The sequence below is a fragment of the Stegostoma tigrinum genome, chromosome 32, assembly GCF_030684315.1.
Source record: "Stegostoma tigrinum isolate sSteTig4 chromosome 32, sSteTig4.hap1, whole genome shotgun sequence".
In the NCBI taxonomy this organism is placed as follows: domain Eukaryota; kingdom Metazoa; phylum Chordata; class Chondrichthyes; order Orectolobiformes; family Stegostomatidae; genus Stegostoma; species Stegostoma tigrinum.
Window position 1 is genome coordinate 37,476,725 of NC_081385.1, and position 17,887 is coordinate 37,494,611.

The window sequence follows — 17,887 nt, forward strand, 5'->3', positions numbered from 1 at the left end:
TTTGTACGATGAATCAAGTTGAGTTTCTGTTCAATGGTAATCCCTAAGATATCGGCAGTGGGGAATTCAATGATGGTAATGTCATTAAATGCCAAGGATGATGGTTAAGTTCACTCTTATCGGAAATGGCCAATTCCTAGCACTTGTGTGGCCTGTATGTTACTTGACACTTGTCAGCACAAACCTGGCTTTTGTTCAGATTTTAGAGATAGTAGGAACAGCAGATGCTGAAGAATCTGAGATAACAAGCTGTGGAGCTGGATGAACACAGCAAGCCAAGCAGCATCAGAGGAGCAGGAAATCTGACGTTTCAGGCCTAGGCTGTACTTTTCTTCAGAAAATGAAGAAGGGTCAAGGGCCGAAACATCAGTTTTCTTGGTCCTCTGATGCTGCTTGGCCTGCTGTGTTCATCCAGCTCTACACCTTGTCATCTCTATTGTTCATATTTTGTTGCATTTGGACATGAACTGCTTCAGGATCTGAAAAGTTGTGAATGGTCCTTCATTGTACAATCATCAGTGAAATTCCTGCTTCTGACTTTATGATGGAGGGAAGTTCGTTGATGAAGCAGATGAAGATGGTTAGAACACTGAGGAACACTGCAGTGATATCCTGGAACTGAGATGACTGGCCTACAATAACTACAATCAACTTCCTATGTGCTAGCCATGACTTCAATCAGTTGAGGGCTGACCCATGATTCCCTTTTACTTTAAATTTGCTGGGCCTCTTTGATGCCACAACTCTAAGTGAAGAGGGATTATGAGCAAGGACTAGCGCTCAACATGAAGGAGAATCCCAAAGTCTTCCCTAAGCAGATCAGTGATAAAAGGTTGGTAAAAGGATTTTGAACAAAGAGGGAATTTACACATTGAGACAACAGACATGGCTGAGGGATGAAATGATGATTTTGCATTATCAAGGAGGAAAATTGCTGCCCAGATTACAATTATTGGAGGGAATTCTGACATTAGAAGGGTGTAAAAGTGATGAGCAGGCAGCATTGGTTACTGAAAGTTGACAAGACACCAGAACTGTATGAGATGAATTCATGGAAGTTGAAGGAAATGAGTGTGAAAATTGCAGGAGCATTGGCAATAATCTACACTAGAACCAGGGAGCTGCCAGAGGATGGAGAATTACAGATCTTATAGCCTTATTCAAAAGGCTGAGCAGTCAAGTTAACTTCAGTGGTGAGGAAGCTTCTAAAATTATTTGGGGTAGAATTAAGAGTGGAAAAATGTGGTCGGTTAGGAAGAGCCAGCATGGATTCTAAAGGGGAAACCATGTTTGCCTAATTTGCTGGAGTTTTTTGAGGAGGTAACAGAAGGCTGTATGAGGATGACACTGTTGATGTGGTATACATGGATTTCCAGAAGGCGTTTGAGACAGTGTCACATTAGGGACTGTGAGGAAAGTTATAGATCTTGGAATTAAAGGGATAGTAGGAATGTAGATACAAAATTGGCTGAGAGATAGGAAACAGAGTAATTGTCAGTGGACGTTTTTCAGCCAGGAAGAAGGATTTGTATTAGAGTTCTCAAAAAGTGGTATTGGTGCCACTGCTTTTCATTATATATATATGAATGATCTGGACCTTGGTGTGCAGAGGACAATTTCAAATTTTGTGATTTAAGTGAAACTTGAAAGCATTGTAAACTTTGAGGAGGGTAGTGCAGAACTCCACGAGAATACTGACAAGTTGGTGGAGTGAGCAGATTTGTGGCAAATGATGTTCAATGCAGAGAACAGTGAGATATTGCACTTTGGTTGGAAGAACTTGAAATATAATATAAAACAGTAGTACAGTTCGAAAGAGAATGCAGGCGTAGGGGGACCAGGGTGTATACCTGCACAAATTATTGAAGGTGACAGGACAGTTGGAGAAAGCAGTTAGTAAATTGCATAGAATCTTGGGCTTTCTTAAAGGGAAATGGAGTACCAGGGCAAGGGGGTGACCTTAGCTGGAGTATTGTGTACATTTGTGGGTGCCACATAATAGGAAACATTTGAATACATTGGAGAGAGTGCAGAAGTGATTGCCATGATGGTTCCAGGGGTAAGAAACTTGAGCAATGAGGATAGATTAAAGAAGGCATGACTGTTTTTTCTTGGAGTGGAAAAGGCTGAGAGGAGATCTGAATGAGATTTTCAAATCTGTGAATAAACCATACAAATTTGACAGGGAGAACCTGTTCTCGCTTGTAAAAACATTGAGGATAAGAGGGAACATACTTAAAGTGATTTGCAAAAGTAGCAAATATTATGTGAGAAAAAAAACTTACACTCAATGAGTGGTTTAGGTCTGGAATGCACAGCCTGGAAATGTGATGAAGGTCAGTTCAACTGAGGCATTCGAGAGAGGTATCAGAAGATTATTTGAATAGAAACAATACGCAGTGCCATGGTGAAAAGGTGTGCTAATGGCACAGTCATAATGCTTATTTGCAGAGTTAGTGAATGGGCTGAATGATCTTATTTGAAGCAGGGAAGGCAATGGCCTAGTGGTATTATTGCTGGACTGTTTAGGCAGAGACCCAGATGATATCCTGGAACCTGGGTTTGAATCTTGCCACAGCAGTTGGTGGAATTTGAATTCAATTTAAAAGAAATCTAGAATTAAGAATCTAATGATGACCATGAATCTATTGCTGATAGTCAGGGAAAAAACCCATCTGGTTCCCTGATGTCCTTTAGGGAAGGAAACTGCCTTCCTTACCTGGTCTACATGTGATTCCAGACCCACAGCAATGTGGTTGACTCTGAACTGCCCTCTGGGTAATTAAGGATGGGCAATAAATGCTGTCTAGCCAGTAACACCCTCATCCCATTAATGAATAAAACAAAATAACACTTTACTTGGTTAAAGTAAAAATAGGAGTGAATCGGCTCCGGAGTGTACTTAAGGGACAGCATTCCAAGTGCATCCAGGATTCAGTTGAACAATCAACAATGTAATTTTGAAATGAAAGTCAGGAGATTTAGAGGGGATTTGAGGAGACATTTTTTTCACCCAGAGGGTGGTGATAATCTCGAGAGGCAGTGTCTGGTTGGGTAGTTGAGGTAAGTAGTCTCACAACCTTTGGAAAGTACTTGGATGAGAACTTGAAGTGTCATAACATTCAACACCAGGGCCAAGTGCTGGGAAGTGGAACAAGAATAGAGTTAGATTTACTTTTTGACAGTGTAGACGCAATGGACCAAAGGATCTTTTCTGGAATGTATGATTTTATGATTCTAGATTCAACTGTAGATTTGTGGAAAGCTGCTGGATTTCTCACATTGTAGCCGGCAACATTTTCACATGGAGCCAGGAAATAAACCCAAATCCAGATGCAATTGAGAAGTTTAGACAAAGCTTCAGCTTTAAAAAGTCGACAGTTTGGTGAGGAGATTTGGATTGAGCTTTGAACATGAGCAAGTTTTAAAATTACTTTTATTCATACATCGGATGTGAGCATTTCTGGCTAGACCAACATTTATTGCAGGTCCCTAATTCCCCAGAAGGCAGTTAAGACACCCACATTGTTGAGAGTCTAGACTCATTTGCAGGCCAGACCAAGTAATGATAGCAGATTTCCTTCACTAAAGAGCTGTGTCTAGTTGAGGTAAGTAGTCTCACAACCTTTGGAAAGCACTTGGATAAGAACTTGAGATGTCATAACATTCAACTAATGTACCCGATAGGGTTGTACAATAAATGATATTAGAACATAGAACATAGAACAGTACAGCACAGAACAGGCCCTTCAGCCCACAATGTTGTGCCGACCATTGATCCTCATGTATGCACCCTCAAATTTCTGTGACCATATACATGTCCAGCAGTCTCTTAAATGACCCCAATGACCTTGCTTCCACAACTGCTGCTGGCAACGCATTCCATGCTCCCACAACTCTCTGCGTAAAGAGCCTGCCTCTGACATCCCCTCTATACTTTCCTCCAAACAGCTTAAAACTATGACCCCTCGTGCTAGCCATTTCTGCCCTGGGAAATAGTCTCTGGCTATCAACTCTATCTATGCCTCTCATTATCTTGTATACCTCAATTAGGTCCCCTCTCCTCCTCCTTTTCTCCAATGAAAAGAGACCGAGCTCAGTCAACCTCTCTTCATAAGATAAGCCCTCCAGTCCAGGCAGCATCCTGGTAAACCTCCTCTGAACCCTCTCCAAAGCATCCACATCTTTCCTATAATAGGGCGCCCAGAACTGGATGCAGTATTCCAAGTGCGGTCTAACCAAAGTTTTATAGAGCTGCAACAAGATCTCACGACTCTTAAACTCAATCCCCCTGTTAATGAAAGCCAAAACACCATATGCTTTCTCAACAACCCTGTCCACTTGGGTGGCCATTTTAAGGGATCTATGTATCTGCACACCAAGATCCCTCTGTTCCTCCACGCTGCCAAGAATCCTATCCTTAATCCTGTACTCAGCTTTCAAATTCGACCTTCCAAAATGCATCACCTCGCATTTATCCAGGTTGAACTCCATCTGCCACCTCTCAGCCCATCTCTGCATCCTGTCAATGTCCCGCTGCAGCCTACAACAGCCCTCTACACTGTCAACGACACCTCCGACCTTTGTGTCGTCTGCAAACTTGCTGACCCATCCTTCAATCCCCTCGTCCAAGTCATTAATAAAAATTACAAACAGTAGAGGCCCAAGGACAGAGCCCTGTGGAACCCCACTCACCACTCACTCACATATTAGGTCAGCTACTTCTATTGAATTCAAATTTCGCTATCAAGTATGAAGGAATTCAAGCCCATCTCCCGAGCACTTTCGCCTGAGTTCTGGATTACTGGCCCAATGAGATCATCATTATACCACTGCCTTCCCTTAAATGCAGTAATCCAAACACAAAGATCTAGTGCAGTTATGCAATGTTGAGAGTCAGTGTGTTGAAGCATTGCTGAGACCCAGTATGTTGATGCATTGCTGAAACTCAAACATGGTGATCAAATGCATTTGGATTGATACAGTTTAGCCTAGAGTAACAAATTTATGTTTTAACTCAAATTGGATGGGAAATTGTGTGGAAGTCAAAAACAGATACATGCCTCAAGAACTGTGAGAGAAAATTTGTAAAGTTCCCTGTTTTTTTGAAAATAGGCTGGATCTAAAATAATAGAGTGCATCACATCTGCAAACGGAAAGTTTTGTGAATTATGAAGAAGGCAGAAAGTTTGAAAAAGGACACAGATAGAGAAAGTGATTGGGAGATGCACTCAACATAACATTGAAATCATTGGCATGTGAGTCAAATGTAGCTCAGATTACTGAAACTGTATGTCTTAGCCAAAAGGTTGTGAGTTCTGAGGAAGGGTCACCAGACCTGAAGCATTAACTCTGATCTTTACTTCACAGATGCTGCCAGACTGCTGAGCTTTTCCGGCCATTTCTGTTTTTGTTCCTGGTTTACAGCATCCTCAGTTCTTTCGGTTGTGCTTTTAAGCCCAACTTAAGGGCTTGAGTACAAAACTTGAATTTGATACTCACTGCGACAATGGGAGTGCTGCTCTGTTGGCCATGCTGAAACTTTCAAATGAGGCATTAAGATGAGGCCTTGTCTACACTCAGGTGGACATAACATAGTATTTGTAAAAGACATAACCTCACTATCCTGGTTGGTAGTCATTCTTCGATTTATAATCACAAAATCAGATTATACAGTCATTATTACATTGCAGGATGTGTCAATACAGAAGGTCTCTGACTTACGAATGTGGTCCCATACAGGGGTGTAATTTTAAAGATCCGACATAAGAAACATTTCCCGTACTTAGGAACAACTATCTTACATTGTCCTACACTGTACAAATCACCTTGCAATTGGATACCAGAACGAAACCCCTTTGCAACCTAGTGACTATCAGTATTACAATATTGACTTCATGTCAGAAGTATTTCATTGGCTATATGACTTCCTGTCATCATACAAGGCATTATATAAATGCAAGTGTTTCATAGAAATCTGAATCCCAATAGAAACCCAAATCCCAATAGAAATCCCAATATACTGTCAGCAATTTTCACTCAATAAAAGCTGCTTACATTCAATATTGAGTGAGTTGATTCTTTTGAGTTCTGATTAAATCAAGCCCTCTCATTTCTGTGTATAGATCCCCTCCAACATAACGACTGAACAAATCTACTTTTAATTCAAAGTTCAAAACAGAAATTGTTGGAAAAGCTGGGCAAGTCTGGCAGCATTTGTGGAGACAAATCAGAATCAATGTTTCAGAACCGGTGACTCTTCTTCAGAATTGATGGTAGGAAGGGAAGTTTTTTTTATGCAGAAGATAAGATGGGGGAGGGGATAAGGAGCAGACGAAAGTTGGAGGTAGAGCCCCAGCAGGGAGAAGACCAGTTGGACAGACAAAGAAATGGAAAACAGTCAGCCGAGGAAAATGAATAGCTACCAATGGATTATTAGTAGCTAAAAATGGGTTGGATGTAATGGCAGACCATGTGATAACAAGGCCGAGGGTGTGCAGTTGGGGTACAGACACAGGAGAAGTGCATCAAGCCTGAAAATTGTTGAAGTCAATGTTGAGTCCAGAAGACTGTAGGGTACCCAAGTGGAAAATGAGGTGCTGTTTGTCCAGCTTGAACTGAGTTTCACTGGAGTGCTGCAGCAAGTCTGAGACAGAGATCTTGTGAGGGAACAAGGTGGTGTGTTCAAGTGGCAGGCAACTGGAAGCTCAGGATCTTTTTTTGGGCAGAACATAGGTGGTCTGGAAAGCAGTTACCTAGCCTACAATTCATTTCCCCAATATGGAGGCGACCATATTTTGAGCAGCGAAGGTAGTAAACTAGATTGAGCGATGGTCAGTATGGTGCAACAACACTCAGGCAACTTAAGAAATTCAGCATGTCCACAAGGACCCTCACCAAACTTTACAGATGCACACATAGAAAACATTCTATATGGGCGCATAAATGCCTGGTACTACAACTGAAAGTGTGCAGCCCAGACCATCAGAGAAGCCAATCTCCCATCCAAGGACTCCATTTACATTTCTCGTAGCTGCAGAAAGGCTGCCAACATCATTAAGGATCCCTCCCACCATGGTAGTGCTCTCTTCCAACCTCTTCTGTCAGGCAGATGACAGAGAAGCTTGAACACACACACCAACAGGTTCAAGAACAGCTTTTTCCCTGTTATTATAAGACTGCTGTATGGCCCTTTCTAACTTCAATGTTGACCTTGCTAATGGTGATCTTGCACCTCCTGTGCAGCTGTAACCGTGTATTCCTGGCTCTGTCTATACACCCTATGATGTGAATGTCCTTGTTTATTATGATCTGCCTGTACTGCTTGCAAAACAAAGCTTTCACTGTATTTGGATACATGTGACTACAATAAATCAAATCAAGTCACGTGCAGCTGAAGTACTGCTTCGCCTTGAAGGTGTGTTTTGGTCTTTGGATACTGAAGTGATAGGAAGTAAACAGGCAAGTGTTACACCTTTTGCAGTTGCAGGGGTAGGTGCCATGGGACTGTGGGGGAGTGTTGGGAGTGAAGGCGGAGTGGATCAGGGTGCCCCTGAGGGAACGGTCCTTGCAGAAGGCTGTCAGGAGAGGAAATGGGAATACATGTCTGGTGGTGGTACTTTGCTGGAGGTGGTGGAAATGGTGGCTACGGATCCTTTGGATGTGGATACTAGTGGGATGATAGGCGATGACAAGGAGGAGCCTATCTCTGTTGTGGGAGGGAAGAGAGGACGTGAGGGCTGAAGTTCAGGAGATGAATCAAACCTAGCTAAGGGACCTGTCAACTATGGGGAATTTCATTTGAGGAAGAAGTTGGACATTTCAGAGGCCCCCTTGCCGAATTTGGCATCAAAGGAACAAATGCAACAGCTACAGAGGAACTGGGAGAATGGAATAGAATCTTTACAGAAAGCACGGTTTGACAATGTGTAGAGATAAAAAAAAGTGTACAGCTGGATGAACACTGCAGACCAAGCAGCCTCAGAGGAACAGGAAAGTTGCTGTTTCGGGCCTAGAAGGGTCTAAGCCCAAAACGCCAGTCTTCCTGCTGTTCTGATTCTGCTTGGCCTGCTGTGTTCATCCAGCTGTACACCTTGTTATCTCAGATTCTCCAGTGTCTGCAGTTCCTACTATCTTTGACAATGTATAGTCAAGGTAACTGTGGGAGTTGGTTGGTTTGCAGTGGATATTGGTAAAAATGCAGTCCTTGCAGTAGGTATTGGCTATTCCCAGAAATGGAAACAGAGATGTCAACAAAGGGAAGGGAAGACTCAGAGATAGACCAGGTGAAAGTGAGGGCAGGGTAGAAATTGGAAGCAAAATTGATGAACTTTTTCGGTTCTGGGCAAGAGAGGGAAGCAGCACCGATGACCTCATCAGTATAGCAGAGAAAGAGTTATGGGTCGGGGCTGGAATAGGACTGAAGAAATGTTCCATGTACAAAGAGACAGGCACAACTGGAGTCCATGCTGGTAGCCATGGCCACCCCTTAGATCTGAAGAAAGTGAGAAAAGTTAAAAGAGAAGTTGTTCAGGGTGAAGCTGAGCTTAGCCAGGCAGAGGAGGCTGATGGTGTTTGGGTACAGTTTAGGCCTTTCTTCCAGGAAGAAGCAGAGAGCCCTGACACCATTATGGTGGGGGATTGATGTGTAAAGCGATTGTATGTCCATGGTAAAGAGGAGGTGACTGGAGCCTTCAAACTGGAAATTCTGAAACTAGTGTAAAACATCAGAGGAATCACAATGTAAGTGGGAAAGGACTGGACAAGGAGAGAAAAAAAATCAAGTTAAGATAGGAAGAGATGAGTTCAGTGGGCCAGGAATACCAGAACATGAGCACCAATTGGCTACAAAAAGACACGACCAATACTCACTCATCTCTATCCACATGGATAAGGAGAACCACCAATTCGACTGGGGCAACACCAAAATTCTGGGACAAGCAAAGCAGAGACAGGCACAGGAATTCCTAGAAGCCTGGTACTCCATGAAGAAAGCCATCAACAAACACATAGAACTTGACCCCATATATTCTCCACTACGAAGGAAAACTAGAAGTGAGGCAGTCCAGCCCAACAGACTCCAGGGTTTAAAAACCAGGCGGGAAGACACATTGGTTCTTCATCAGAGGCTGCACTGATGATGTTACCCAGCAGGGTAATGAAATGTCTGCGGAACAACAAACCAGCTCGGCGAGCCAACCAACCACAACATCCACAATCCGAGCTACAAATCTATTCCAAAACCTTGGAAATGCCAGAAACAATGGGTCTGCCCAGGCAGTTCCATTTGTGGATTTGAGAAGGAGATAGAAGCAATCTGTGCCGGATTGGGAGATTATAAATTTGGAGACAATGGAGCAAGACCAGTAAATGAGATGGGGTTAGTGACCATAGTGGACACAATGGCCTGATATCCAATGATGAGGCCATGGTCCAGCAGGAGATAGGAGGAGGTACCTGAGAGCTGATGCTCAGCTTCTGCAATTTAGAGGTCAGGAGGCTTAATTACAAAGTCAGAGTTGGATCTGAGAGCATGGAGTGGAGTCACTTCACAGGAAAATAGGTTGGAATGGGTGAGAGGCAGCAGAGAAATTGAGGTGACGAGTGTCACATTGACAGTTCTTAATCAACAGGTCAAGTGCAGGGAAAAGGTCAGAGGAATGGTCCAAGTGGAGGGTAGAGTGCTGGAGTTGGGTGAAGGGGCCTGTGGGACTGAGAGACGATACTTGCCCAAAGAAATGGGCACTGAGGCAAAGGCAATGGAAGAAGAGTTCGACGTGCTGTTGTGCTCAAAATTCATTAAGGCGGGGATGCAGAAGGATAAAACTGAGACCTTTGGTGAGTACAGAACATTCAGCATCAGAGAATTTAAGTTCAGAAGGGCTAGTAAACACACCACAGGATGTGGAACTGGGCAAAGGGATGGAGTCAGAGGGAAGGGGATGCGTGGAAAGTTTGAGAGGGCCATAGGTATCTCTGAGTTGTTGCATCACATGCTCCTTGATGCCTGAAAGGAAAAGGAAAAAAGTTTCTTGTTAGTAGGGCGAATGAGCCAGAGGAAGAAGTGAACAGGAAAGCAGGCTCAGGGAAGGGGCTAAGGAATAAATGACAGTGAAAATAGAGCCCAAAATGAGAGAAGAGCAGTTGGACAGACAAAGAAGTGGAAAATGGTCAGCCCAGGAGAATGAATAGCTACTAAAGGGATTATTCGTGGCTAACAATGGGTAGGAGGTAATGGCAGACCACGTGATAACAAGGCCTGGGGTGTGGGGTTGGGGTACAGACATGGGAGAGGGAGCTTCATGCCCTAAAATTGTTGAACTTGATGTTGAGTCAAGTAGGCTGTAGAGTACCCAAGCAGAAAATGAAATGCTGTTCTTCCAGCGTGAGCTGAGCGTTACTGGAGTACTACAGCAAGCCTGAGACAGAAATGTTGGCAAGGGAACAAGGTGGTGTGTTGAAATGGCGAGCAACTGGAAGCTCAGGATCTTTTTTGTGGACTGAACATAGGTATCAGCATATGCCCCAAACACACCTTCCAGGTGAAGCAGTGCTTCATCTGCACTTCACTCAATCCAGTCTACTGCATTCTCTGCTCAGAATGTGGTTTCCTCTCCACTGGGGAAATGAACCGTAGAAGTGGTGACCACTTCACAGAACACCTACATTCTGCTCAGAGATAATGGGAACTGCAGATGCTGGAGAATCCAAAATAACAAAGTGTGAAGCTGGATGAACACAGCACGCCAAGCAGCATCTCAGGAGCACAAAAGCTGACGTTTCGGGCCTAGACCCTTCATCAGAGAGGGGGATGGGGAGAGGGTTCTGAAATAAATAGGGAGAGAGGGGGAGGCGGACCGAAGATGGAGAGAAAAGAAGATAGGTGGAGAGGAGAGTATAGTTGGGGAGGTAGGGAGGGGATAGGTCAGTCCAGGGAGGACGAACAGGTCAAGGAGGCGGGATGTGGTTTGTAGGTAGGAAATGGAAGTGCGACTTGAGGTGGGAGGTGGGGATAGGTGAGAGGAAAAACAGGTTCGGGAGGCGGGGACAAACAATAAACAACTGCACCTCCCAACCATGAACCATTTTGACTCCCCCTCCCATTCCTTAGACGACATGTCCATCATGGGCCTCCTGCAGTGATGCCACCCGAGGGTTGCAGGAACAGCAACTCATATTCTGCTTGGAAACCCTGCAGCCCAATGGTATCAACGTGGACTTCACCAGCTTCAAAATCTCCCCTTCCCCCACTACAACCCAAAACCAGCCTAGCTCATGCCCTACCCCCACTGCATCCCAAAACCAGCCCAGCTTGTCCCTGCCTCCCTAACCTGTTCTTCCTCTCACCTATCCCCTCCTCCCACCTCAAGCCGCACCTCCATTTCCTACCTACAAACCACATCCCACCTCCTTGACCTATCTGTCCTTCCTGAACTGACCTATCCCCTCCCTACCTCCCCACCTATACTCTCCTCTCCACCTATCTTCTTTTCTCTCCATCTTCGGTCCGCCTCCCCCTCTCTCCCTATTTATTCCAGAACCCTCTCCCCATCCCCCTCTCTGATGAAGGGTCTAGGCATGAAACGTCAGCTTTTGTGCTCCTGAGATGCAGCTTGACGTGCTGTGTTCATCCAGCTTCGCACTTTGTTACCTACATTCTGTGTTACAGGATTCCTTCCTCCATTCCTGATTTCCAGCAATTTCTGCCAGCATGAAACAAAAGGGTGTCCGCCAAACTGTATGCTGTGCACCCTCTTTGTTGGGGATGGGCAGTTTTAACCCTATCCCCATTATGTTTTTGATGTAGTCAGACCTGTTCTATTAACAGACGCGGCTCATGACACTTCAAAGGAGCTACGAACAATGAAGTATATCTAGTTCTTAGTTGGAAAACAAGCAAACATTCCAATATTTCCCTTCAACTATATTACCTTCACATAAAGCTATTATTGACCAGAAACTGAACTGGACTCATCTATCATTACGGTGGGCAGAAAAGCAGTTCAGAGGCTAGGAATCTAAGTACTCCCTTCCTGACTCCACAAAGCCTGCCCACTATCCTCAAGGCACAAGGCAGAACGTGATGGAATATTTCCCACTTGCTTGGATGAGTGCAGCTCAACAACATTCACAAGCTTGACACTATCCAGGACAATGCAGGCCACTTTACTGGCACCACATCCACAAGCATCCATTCCCTGCACCACCTATGCTAAATAGCAGCAGTGTGTACAAGATGCACTGCAGAAATTCGCCAAGGCTTCTTTGTCAGTACCTTCCAGACCAATGACCCCTTGCATTTAGAAAGAGAAGGGAGGCAGATACAGAGGAAGACTGCCATCCTGAGTTCCCCTGCAAGCCACTCACCATCCGTCTTGGAAACATAGAGTCATTCGTTCAGTGTCGCTGGGTCAGAATCCTAGAAATCTCCCTCATAGCAGCATTGTGGGTCTGCAAATAGTACACACACTGTAGTCGTTCAAGAAGGCAGCTCAAAACCACCTTATCTCGAGCAACAAATACATTTATAGGCAATAAATGTTGGCCTTGCTAGTACATCAACAATGAATGAATAAAAACAAACATTTAAATCTAAAGCTGCATCCTTGAAGGAATGTGGTCTGTCACTGTTAGAATGAATTCTTCAGCAGTGAGAGGTCCATGTAGATAATTTGGAACGTGAAGCCACATGTTATTGTTAATCTTCACTCTGAGTAACTTTAACATTTAGCTTAACCAGCTATTGCTGAGTGTTCATGACTTCAGGTTCCTAAGCCAATGATTTAACGTCTTCCAGATTTTCTTTCTGCGCCTTGAGACACTTTAAACAGTTTAATGCTAAATTGAAATGCAATGTTTCAGAGATAGTAGGAACTGCAGATGCTGAAGAATCTGAGATGACAAGGTATAGAGCTGGATAAACACAGTAGGCAAGCAGCATCAGGGAAGCAGGAAAGCTGACATTTCAGGTCAAGACCCTTGCTCAGAAAACAGGCCTAGGCCGGAAACGTCAGCTTTCCTGCTCCTCTGATGCTGCTTGGCCTGCTGTGTTCATCCAGCTCTACACCTTGTTATCTTTGAGATGCAATGTGTTGTTGTTAATATTGTCACCTAAATGCAAATGTTGCTTTACTTTCTTCTCTCCTGAAAGCTCTGCCTCTAAAGAGGATACTGATTTTACCCATTGTAAACATGCCAATGGCTGCCAGTGAGATAGTTGACTGTGAGACACATCGCAGCTGATCCTGTCTTCTCCCAGTATCCACATTGTTAGGCAGGACTATACAGACTGATGTTTGGTCCTTTGACTCTGGTTAACATGAATCCCATGTGTTTCAGCAGGGTCACCCTTGAGCTCGTATCCATTGCTTTCGGCGACTCACCTCTCTTCAGCTCTCACAGCGAAGATTCCACATTATCTACCTCCTGTTGCACCCACCAGTAAGACAGATGGGCCAGCTCTTGAGAATATTTCTTCCACCAGCAGTGAGTGTGAAAGTGAGCAGAACATTATTCGCCCCAAAAAGCCTCGCAGAAGTCGCACCATTTTCACTGAGTTGCAGCTCATGGGGCTGGAGAAAAAATTCCAGAAACAGAAATATCTGTCTACTCCAGACAGGTGAGTGAATTGAGAGAAAATGCGTGCGTGGGTAAGGGAATTCTCCAGAACATAGTCAAGAATGAGAACTGAAAAGGGTGTGTTGTCTACCCAATGTCAGGATGAGGATATCTCACAAGGCCTGAACAGGACAATGAAAAATAAGTTTGGTGAAGCTGATTGTTCTAGTCTATGCTTGAATAAAGGATATAGGTCAGAATAGGAAGGGATCCTGAAAGAGTATTGTGAGTTATGGTGTACATGGAAAAGCAGATTAGATGTGGCTAGAAGGCTGATATATGGGGAGAGAGGAGTTCTTTTCTTATCATAGGATACTGGAACCAGTACTGGGTAGAATCAAGCTACACCAATGGGATAGTTCCCACTTGAACCAGGATGGTAATTGTGTTCTGTGAGACACATTAACTGGGGAGGGGTAGGGATGCAAAAGCTTTCAATTAGTCAGAGCAGAAGAAGGGATTAGCAAAATATAAACAGGCTCAAGATCAACAGAACAGGACAAGAGCATGAAGAAGAGAATAAAGTTATTGAAGACTTTGAAGACAAGGCAACAAATACATTTATAGAGTCATAGGGTCAAACAGCACAGAAACAAGCCCTTCAATACAACTCATCTGTGTTGACCAGTCATCCCAATCTGACTTATTCCTATTTACCAGTATTAGGCCCATAGACTTGTAAATCCTTCCTATTCACATACCCAACAGGAGGCCTTCTAAATACTGTAATTTTATCCACCTGCACCACTTCTTTTAGCAGCTCATTCCATACATACATAACCCTCTGCATAAAAAAGTTACTCCTAAGATCCTTCATAAATCTTTGCCCTCTCGCCTTAAACTTATGCTATCCAGTTTTGGACTCCCCTACCCTCGAAAAAGAGATGAATAAATGGATTTCCTAGGATACCTTTCAAACCCAACATGTGGAAAGTGCAATAAGAGAATGTTCACTATTGGATCTAGTAACGGGAAATGAACCAGACCATAAAGACAAGTAGAAGTAGGGAAACATCTAGGCAATAGTGACCGTAATATTAAAACTGATGGAGAAGGACAATATTATGATGAAAAACAATTGAAGAAAGGCTGAATTTGGGGGGAACGTTAAAATTTGGCAAATAAAGCAGGAGGTTATACTGACAAACAAAGACGCACAATGTCAGTGGAAAATATTATAAACCTTCAAAATATTCCAGCCCACCTCCACTGCCATCTAGAAGGACCAGGACATCAGATACATGGGAACTCTATCATCTGCAAATTTTCCTCCAAGCTACTCATCATCCTGAGGAATTATATTGCCATTCCTTCAGTGTCGTTGGAATGAATCTTGGAATTCCCTCTCACATGGCATTGTGGGTCTACATAGACCAAATGGACTGCAGCAATTCAAGAAGGTGGTTCACTACTACTTTCTCAAGGATAACTAGGGATGGGCAATAAATGCTGTCCCAGCTAAGATGTCCAAATTCTGTGAGTTAATAAAATAAATAGATAAAATGGTACTTTAATGTAGTGTGGGAAGAAGAAAAGAAATAATACAAGACAAAAAAAGAATTGTGTCATGAGACACAATTTCTCATGCACAAAGCCATGTAAATCTTGTTCTCAGGATTCCCTCCAACAACTTGCCTACCACTGATACCCGACCCACCAGTGTATAGTTCTCTGACTTTTCCTTACCACATTTCTTAAATACTGATGCCATGTTAGTCTACTTTCAGTCTTCTGGCATCTTGCCCGTGGCTATCGATGACAAAATTATCTCAGCAAAGGGCCCAGCAATCACTTCCCTAGCTTCCCATGGAGTTCTAGGGGACACCTGATCAGATTGTGGAGATTTATCCACCTTTGTGCATTTTAAGATGTCCAGCACCTTCTGCTATGTAAAATGGACATTTTTCAAGATGTTGCTATTTATTTCCCCACGTTCTCTATCTTCCAGATCCTTCGCTACAGTAAACACTGACACAAAATACTTGTTTAGTACCTTCCTCACCTCCTGCAATTCCACACATCTGTGGTGTTGCTGATCTTTAAGGGGTCCTATTCTCTCTCTAGTTACCCTTTTATCCTTAATGTATTTGCAGAATCCCTTGGATTCTCCTTAACCCCATTTACCAAAGGTTTCATATGAATCAGTGCTGGGTCTGAAATTGTTTAAAATATATAGCGAAAACTTGGATGAAGGAAGCAAATGTACCATTGCCAAATTTGCAGGTGTCACAAATATATTTGAAAAGGCAAGTTTCTTGGGGGATACAAACAGCTTAGAGAGAAATATTGATAGGTATGTGTGCAGGAAAAATGTTGGCAAATGGAACATAATGTCACTCAGAGATATCATCACAACACCTTCTGCAGAGGTGCAGTGTACAAAACATTCAGTCAAAGTTAACAAAGTGTGAAGCTGGATGAACACAGCAGGCCAAGCAGCATCTCAGGAGCACAAAAGCTGACGTTTCAGGCCTAGACCCTTCATCAGAGAGGGGGATGGGGAGAGGGTTCTGGAATAAATAGGGAGAGAGGGGGAGGCGGACCAAAGATGGAGAGAAAAGAAGATAGGTGGAGAGGACGGTATAGGTGGGGAGGTAGGGAGGGGATAGGTCAGTCCAGGGAAGACGGACAGGTCAAGGAGGTGAGATGAGATTAGTAGGTAGGAAATGGAGGTGCGGCTTGGGGTGGGAGGAAGGGATGGGTGAGAGGGACAACAGGTTAGGGAGGCGGAGACAGGCTGGGCTGGTTTTGAGATGCAGTGGGGGGAGGGGACGAGCTGGGCTGGTTGTGTGATGCAGTGGGTGAGGGGACGAACTGGGCTGGTTTTGGGATGCGGTGGGGGAAGGGGAGATTTTGAAGCTTGTGAAGTCCACATCGATTCCATTGGGCTGCAGGGTTCCCAAGAGGAATATGAGTTGCTGTTCCTGCAACCTTCGGGTGGCATCATTGTGGCACTGCAGGAGGCCCATGATGGACATGTTGTCTAAAGAATGGGAGGGGGAGTTAAAATGGTTCGCGACAGGGAGGTGCAGTTGTTTATTGTGAACCGAGCAGAGGTGTTCTGCAAAGCGGTCCCCAAGCCTCCGCTTGGTTTCCCAATGTAGAGGAAGCCACACCGGGTACAAAGGATGCAATATACCACATTGGCAGGTGTGCAGGTGAACATCTGCTTAATATGGAAAGTCATCTTGGGGCCTGGGATGGGGGTGAGGGAGGAGGTGTGGGGGCAAGTGTAGCACCTCCTGCGGTTGCAGGGGAAGGTGCCGGGTGTGGTGGGGTTGGAGGGGAGTGTGGAGCAAACAAGGGAGTCACGGAAAGAGTGGCCTCTCCGGAAGGCAGACAAGGGTGGGGATGGAAAAATGTCTTGGGTGGTGGGGTCGGATTGTAGATGGCGGAAGTGTCGGAGGATGATACGTTGTATCCGGAGGTTGGTGGGTGGTGTGTGAGAACGAGGGAGATCCTCTTGGGGCGGTTGTGGCAGGGGCGGGGTGTAAGGGATGTGTTGCGGGAAATGCGGGAGACATGGTCAAGGGCGTTCTTGACCACTGCGGGGGGAACGTTGCGGCCCTTGAAGAACATGGACATCTGGGATGTGCGGGAGTGGAATGCCTCATCCTGGGAGAAGATGCGGCGGAGGCGGAGGAATTGGGAATAGGGGATGGAATTTTTGCAGAAGGGTGGGTGGGAGGAGGTGTATTCTAGGTAGCTGTGGGAGTCGGTGGGCTTGAAATGGATGTCAGTTTCTAGCTGGTTACCTGAGATGGAGACTGAGAGGTCCAGGAATGTGAGGGACGTGTTGGAGATAGCCCAGGTGAACTTGAGGTTGGAATGGAAGGTCTTGGTGAAGTGGATGAACTGTTCGAGCTCCTCCGGGGAGCAAGAGGCGGCGCCGATACAGTCATCAGTGTAACGGAGGAAGAGGTGGGGTTTGGGGCCTGAGTAGGTGCGGAAGAGGGACTGTTCCACGTAACCTACAAAGAGGCAGGCATAGCTTGGGCCCATGCAGGTACCCATGGACACCCCCTTTGTCTGTAGGAAGTGGGAGGAATCGAAAGAGAAGTTGTTGAGGGTAAGGACGAGTTCGGCTAGGCGGATGAGGGTGTCGGTGGAGGGGGACTGGTCGGGCCTGCGGGACAGGAAGAAGCAGAGGGCCTTGAGGCAAAGTGCTGTGTTTGAGGAAATTGGCTGTAGATGGGTGCTGAGAACCAGATAGGAGTTATAGTTGTAGCTATGTGTTTGTTGCCATTGTTTCCATAGTGATTGTTGTTTG

General features: G+C 44.8%; 1 protein-coding gene across 2 annotated transcripts in view; it reads left to right on the top strand.

Annotated features, from left to right (window-relative positions):
- Positions 1 to 17,887, top strand: part of LOC125467060 (homeobox protein BarH-like 2) — a 56,220-nt gene that overhangs the window by 20,836 nt on the left and 17,497 nt on the right. Inside the window, exon 2 of one of the 2 annotated variants that reach the window (XM_048562421.2) lies at positions 13,339 to 13,618. In XM_048562421.2, the coding sequence (XP_048418378.1) occupies positions 13,339 to 13,618 (280 nt within the window). The remainder of the gene's footprint in view (positions 1 to 13,338; positions 13,619 to 17,887) is intronic. The other variant, XM_048562422.2, reaches the window with a different exon arrangement.